Here is a 6,623-nt window from a genome sequence, read left to right as displayed (position 1 = left end):
AGCTCTGCCCTCATCAATCTACTTTGTTACTTAAAAAAACTCAATCAAGTTTGTGAGACATGATTTCCCATGCACAAAGCCATGTTGACTATCCCGAATCAGTCCTTGCCTTTCCAAATACATGTACATCCTGTCCCTCAGGATTCCCTCCAACAACTTGCCCACCACCGAGGTCAGGCTCATTGGTCTATAGTTCCCTGGCTTGTCCTTACCACCCTTCTTAAACAGTGGCACCACATTTGCCAACCTCCAGTCTTCCAGCACCTCACCTGTGAATATCGATGATACAAATATCTCAGCAAGAAGCCCAGCAGTCACTTGTCTAGCTTCCCACAGAGTTCTCAGGTACACCTGATCAGGTCCTGGGGCTTTATCCATCTTTAACCATTTCAAGACATCCAGCACTCACCTCCTCTGTAATCTGGACATTTTGCAAGATGTCACCATCTATTTCCCTATAGTCTATATCTTCCATATCCTTTTCCACACTAAATACTGATGCAAAATATTCATTTAGTACCTCCCCCATTTTCTGTGGCTCCACAGAAAGGCTGCCTTGCTAATGTTTGAGGGGCCCTATTCTCTCCCTAGTTACCCTTTTGTCCTTAATGTATTTGTAAAAACCCTTTGGATTCTTTTTAATTCTATTTGCCAAAGCTATCTCATGTCCCCTTTTTGCCCTCCTGATTTCCCTCTTAAGTATACTCCTACTTCCTTTATACTCTTCTAAGGATTCACTCGATCTATCCTGTCTATACCTGACATATGCTTCCTTCTTTTTCTTAACCAAACCCTCAATTTCTTTAGTCATCCAGCATTCCCTATACCTACCAGCCTTCCATTTCACCCTAACAGGAATATACTTTCTCTGGACCCTCGTTATCTCATTTCTGAAGGCTTCCCATTTTCCAGCCGTCCCTTTACCTGCGAACATCTGCCTCCAATCAGCTTTTGAAAGTTCTTGCCTAATACCGTCAAAATAGGCCTTTCTTCAATTTAGAACTTCAACTTTTAGATCTGGTCTATCCTTTTCCATCACTATTTTAAAACGAATAGAATTATGGTCGCTAGCCCCAAAGTGCTCCCCCACTGACACCTCAGTCACCTGCCCTGCCTTATTTCCCAATAGTAGGTCTAGTTTTGCACCTTCTCTAGTAGGTACATCCACATACTGAATCAGAAAATTGTCTTGTACACACTTAAGAAATTCCTCTCCATCTAAACCTTTAACACTACGGCAGTCCCAGTTGACGTTTGGAAAGTTAAAATCCCCTACCATAACTACCATATTATTCTTGCAGATAGCTGAGATCTCCTTGCAAGTTTGTTTCTCACTTTCCCTCTGACTAGGACGGATTTCTGGTTATAGTCACTCCCAAGTATTTTGGTTTCGTCTGAATACTTTTAAGGTAGAGTTAAGTTGTTGATAAGCAAGGTTGTGAAAAGTTATGAGTCCTTGTGGAGGAATCAGAATGGCCAGAATCTTACTGAATGGTGGAGTAGGCTTAAGGGAGTGAGTGGCCTACTCCTGCTCTGAATTGATTATTTATAGGGTTGGAAACGACGGGCCGAATAGCCTATTGCTATATTGTAAGTTTCTATGGTTCTATAATTTTCACCACTGATCTGCATATGCTTAGCTGTTATGTTTCCCAAAATGCAGGATACAATGGTTTGATTTATTGATGACCTTTCTATTCTCATCACGTTACTGTGGGGCAGGTTAAAATGTTGTAGAACAACAATTCATCATGGAATTAAATTACAAGAACGGCCATTTGAGAGTAAAAGCATTGTAAGTGATCTGGAATGCACTGTCACTTAGAAAGTTGCACTGTGTGAAATGTACAAAGGGTGCGCTGCCGCACTCCGCCAATGTTACTTCAGCAGCAAATCGTTTTGCTGACAAGGACAGGCTCGGTAATGTTGTGGGAACACCGTGACCTCCAAGTTCCCCGGTGTTGGAGTTCCGCCGCTGTCCCTGCATCCCGGCTGGGTCAATATCCTGGAATTCCCCAATTCACGTGTTGATGGCAACATCAAGGACTGCAACGTTCAAGGAGAAACCTGAGCAGCTGCGAGCCCGGACAACTGAAGGATATGCAATAAATTGCCCTCAGGAGGCACATACATCCTGAGGACAATATTATTTCTGCTAATTTTGCAGAAACATTGCCGTGTGCTTTTGAAGAGATCTGGAGTTAACGAGCTTGCAAAAATGTTCCCCGGATATGGTTTCATTTTCAAACATCCGCTCCGTCTCCCCCATTGTCATTTCTGATTGCACTTGCCTCACATTGAATTGATCAGTTCCATTCATGCAATAAACAGGAGCGGGGTGGCTGTATCACCTGATTGACTGAAGGGGCAATGTTCTTGAGTTTAGAATTAAAGGGAGGCGGTTCCTTTGTCTGCTTCCACCCTGGGACAGCAGAGCTGGGGGGGAGCAGCGGGCAGAGTGAAGTGAATTGGAATAGAGTTCAATATCGTGCCCATTTCAAGCCCGGAGCCCAGGGGTTGGGCTGAAATGGGGGGGGGGTTCAATGCCAAGGGAACCCTGACGCATGCGCTGACGCCCACAGGCAGTGTAGCAGTGAGCAGCTGTGGGTGGGATCGAACCGTGCAGGCAGCAATTCCCATTCTCCTGGAGGAGGGAAGGACACAGGCGTCTGAGTGGAGGGAGGGAGCGAGCGGAAAGTGCAACATGGCCTGACTGTGCTGCATTTGTGGAAGCTTGAGGAGAGGTGCGGTCAGAGCAGCTCAGGATGCAACGGCCACTGAGTCAGCAGCAGAGTGCATTGACCCTGCATGACTCCGTGGGTAAGCCAACAGCCAGCATTATCCATTGCCACGGGGAATTAGACTTAACTCACCATATCGTTGCCCACATTCATACCCTGCCTGTGTGTGTTTTACCAACACGTTGTCATTACCTATCCTTCCAGTTTTGGGGTGTTTTCTCTCTCTGTCCCTGTCTCTAACAGGATCTGACTGCTGTATCTTTTACACAGGGCTGTTCAATAAGAGGAAGAAAGCTTCTCTCCTGGTGAGCAGTGCCCTCCTCATCGCCTCGGTGTTGATTCTGACTGTCGGCTTGGCAGCCACTACAAGAACTCTGAATGTTTCAGTTGGAGGATATTACCCGGGCGTCATTGTGAGTAAACTCTTTTTAGGAAGGAAGGTTCTGTTTATTTCGATACTTTCCAATTGATTGTCAATATCTAATTCATGAATTCTGATTTTTAACAATCGTCGTTGGCTGTTACTTTGTTTTTGTTTAACTGTCACAGAGTCAGGTCTAACAGCAGTGTGTGTTCTGTTTTAAAGTGTGAATAGAACTTCGCTTGTCTTTACAGTGCCGAGTGTTTCTGGCACTTAAATCTGGTGAGGATTTTGTTTTTGCCTTCCATGATCACCTTGACACTGCTGTTTTTATATGACCTAACTTTAACGACTTAATTTGAAAATTTGTACTTCAGCGCCCTGTCATGATATAATTCATAAATCTGTTCAGGAGAAATCTTTTCAACCCAGAGAATGGTTAGGGTGTGAGAGTTGCTACAACTTGGAGGAGTGAGGCAGATGGGGAAGATGTATTTTAAGGGGAAATAGGGGAGATGGAGTTAGATGCAATAACAGATGGGCTATTGGTGTTGTAATCTTTCCAAGTCTGTATAATGTTATAGTGGAGTCCCAGAGCAGTTCAGCTGCTGGGTTTTTGACTTTACTGGGAAAGGATAGTCTGGCAGTGTAGTTTGGATAAATGTCATACCTTTTGTTGAAGGTTGCAACCTATGAGTGTTGGAAGAGAAAGCTAAATTGTTGAGTAATGGACAAGACAGAATATGGAGGCGACCCTTATGATTTTGTTTGCGATTTGATTTATTGCTGTGGTGAATCTAGATTAACACCAAGCATGTAGGCGAAAGTGAGGACTGGAGATCAGAGACAAGACTAGAGTGGTGCTGGAAAAGCACAGCAGGTCAGGCAGCATCCGAGCAGCAGGAAAGTCGACGTTTTGGGCAAAAGCCCTTCATCAGGAATGAGGCTGGGAGCCTCGGGGGTGGAAAGATAAATGGGAGGGGGTGGGGCTTGGAGAAAGTAGCTGAGAGTGGATGGGGGGGGGTGGTAAAGGTGATGGGTCAGAGAGGTGGGAAGATTGGCAGTCCTCACTTTCACCTAGTTGATTTTAACCTTACTGCAAATCTTCTTGCAAGGATGCCTAACTTGAAGAAGTTCTCCTCTCTCTGCAAAGATCTGTGAGTCTCTCTCTCACTGCAACCCCCAGGTCACCTCCTCTGCCCTGAAGCTTCACCAGTTTCCTCATTTCCCCTCCCTCCTCCTTACCCCAGTTCCAACCTGCCAGCTCAGCAGCATCCTCATGACCTGTCCTACCTGCCAATCTTCCTTCCCACCTCTCTGACCTATCACTTTCATCCCCATCCCCAGCTTGCCTGGGATTAGCATGAAGGTGAGATTTCTGCTCCTTTCCCTGGAGCATGTCTAAGAGAAGCTGCCCAATGGGATATCCAGTAGCTTTAGTCCTAGCAGTGCCAGCTAGGGGCAGTGGCTGCTGCTGAAACTACTGGCAGTTCCCAATGCTGAGGAGATCTGATAAGTCTGGGTCAGAGATCTCCCAGAGCTGGCTTAAGGAGATAGCCAAGTTCAAGAATACAGAGAGAAGAGTTATTTGTTGATGTGCTTGGGACCAAAAGAAATCTCCTCCCCTCCCCCCTCCCCCTCCCCCTTGATCTCCAGCAGACCACATAGCTATTGCTGTCAGATCTCCTACATGAAGGGGCCTTCCCTCACTACGTAAAAGTCCACTGGCACTGCAATGAGGTCTTTATGCCATTATCAATTGGCCACTTAAGGATCTCAATAGGGCCAAATGCAAGTGGCTCACCTGGTGCCACCCTTGTAAAGTTTTAAATAGATATGGAGCAGGCAGACTGCCTAATGAATTTTACAAGCCTCCCTGCCTTCAAACATACTGGTGGAGGAGTGTAAAATCCAGCCCTAGTTTAAGTGGCCATGTGAGAAAAATATGAAGACATAGTGGCTGAATACAGCAATATGGGGTGGCAGTAAATATTCCATATGGTGATAGTGGAGTGTAGAGGATCCATCAAAAAGAGGGATGGTGAGGCACTTTATCAGCTGGTAAAGGCCGACCTATGGTTTTCGCTGCCGTCAGGAAGCTATGTTTGTGGGATTACATTGGGGGTCTGTGAATGGAAAATCCGTAACTCTGGCTGCAATTTCCTGCAGCACATTTGCTGTGGACATCCAGTGGTTTGCTGGCTGTGGACTGAGCATGCAGTAATAGGATAGTTTGTGAAGCATTATAGGGGGCACAGAGGGCTCAAAGGAAAGATACCTACCCAGAGGGCTAATGGGGATATTTACTGACACCCTGTCTCGCTCATGCCCAAATTTAGCAATACTGTTGAGAGCTGGATTTACAAATGATGTCTGGCAACATCTGATGACCTGCAATGTGGCAGAGCTGCAGCTTATGCTGCTTGTGTGATATATGATCTTAGCATGGAAACACTATGTCCGTTCACACTCCCATGATAGAGTGATGTAGTTGTACCTTTCTCTGTATTTTATAATAAATAGTGAAACTCAGGTGGTGTAGAACATTGACAGAGATTTTATCCTTTTGAACAGAATGAAAATCTGAAATGATTTTTAAAAAATCAGGAAAAACAATACTTTGTATTTTGATTCAGTTTTCACTCAGATAGCAAGTTGGTGAAAATTATGTTAAAATGGTGAGCTATATTATTTCCCCATAGGAAATGTTTTGTCTTTTTCATGTGTGCAGTGCCTCTAGAAGCCCAGTAGTTCAGTGTGTCCCCATACAGTGACTTTCTAAATGCATTCAAGTCACTGGGGAGGTTCGAAATGGGGATTAGATGCCTCTAGCTGAGAGAACCATACGAATGACATGTGAAGTGCAGGAACTATGAAACAGAAATGGAAAAAGTTGTAAAATTGAGGTGGGCGCTAACGGGAAACTGAAAATGGCATGGGCGGGGCACTTTTTTTTGGTCACTTTGACACTGTAATACATCTGAGTATAATTCATTAAGGGAAATGTATTTGTACAAGTCTTTAATTTTCTAAAAAGTCCTAAGTAGACTTCAAAATAACCTTGCACTTGATTTCTCTTACAGTACCAAATTTGTGACCTTATTCATTTTGATTTTCTGAAAGAGTGGAATTTTTTTGAAAATTCAGGATCATCAGAAAATGCAGGCAATGTCAACAAGGCACAGTGTGAATTTTTAAAATGTAGTGGTTTCGTTAGTTTTTGCACTGAATAATTTTCATTTGGTTTTGGATCATTTCAGCTTGGCTTTGGATCATTTCTTGGACTGATTGGGGCAAATCTGCTTGAAAATAAAAGACAGATGGTAAGTGAAGGATCTTCTAATGGAATCCTGCTGCGTGGTCTTCAGCTGTAGCATATTTATCCTTCAGGCCGTGTAAAATATAGAAATATGCATGAGTGAAAGTGTTTATCAGTAGTTGTCTTTTTCCAATATCTCAATATAAAAATGGATTAACTGGTCAAACTAGTCAACAGCAAAATGTTGCCAGGTTCTGAGTAA

General features: G+C 44.0%; 1 protein-coding gene across 1 annotated transcript in view; it reads left to right on the top strand.

Moving 5' to 3' along the window:
• Positions 1-2,583: 2,583 nt before the first annotated feature.
• tmem255a (transmembrane protein 255A) overlaps positions 2,584-6,623 on the top strand; it is a 75,903-nt gene continuing 71,863 nt past the window's right edge. Inside the window, exons 1-3 of the mRNA XM_043705071.2 lie at positions 2,584-2,820; positions 3,012-3,154; positions 6,363-6,425. Coding sequence (XP_043561006.1) covers positions 2,766-2,820; positions 3,012-3,154; positions 6,363-6,425 — 261 coding nt within the window. The 5' untranslated portion in view covers positions 2,584-2,765. The remainder of the gene's footprint in view (positions 2,821-3,011; positions 3,155-6,362; positions 6,426-6,623) is intronic.

This window comes from Chiloscyllium plagiosum, unplaced genomic scaffold (assembly GCF_037043375.1).
Source record: "Chiloscyllium plagiosum isolate Xiang-an unplaced genomic scaffold, Cpla_swu_hap1 HiC_scaffold_11, whole genome shotgun sequence".
NCBI classification, from domain to species: Eukaryota; Metazoa; Chordata; class Chondrichthyes; order Orectolobiformes; family Hemiscylliidae; genus Chiloscyllium; species Chiloscyllium plagiosum.
Note: the sequence above shows the minus strand (reverse complement) of the source record. Positions and strands in the feature narration are given on the sequence as shown.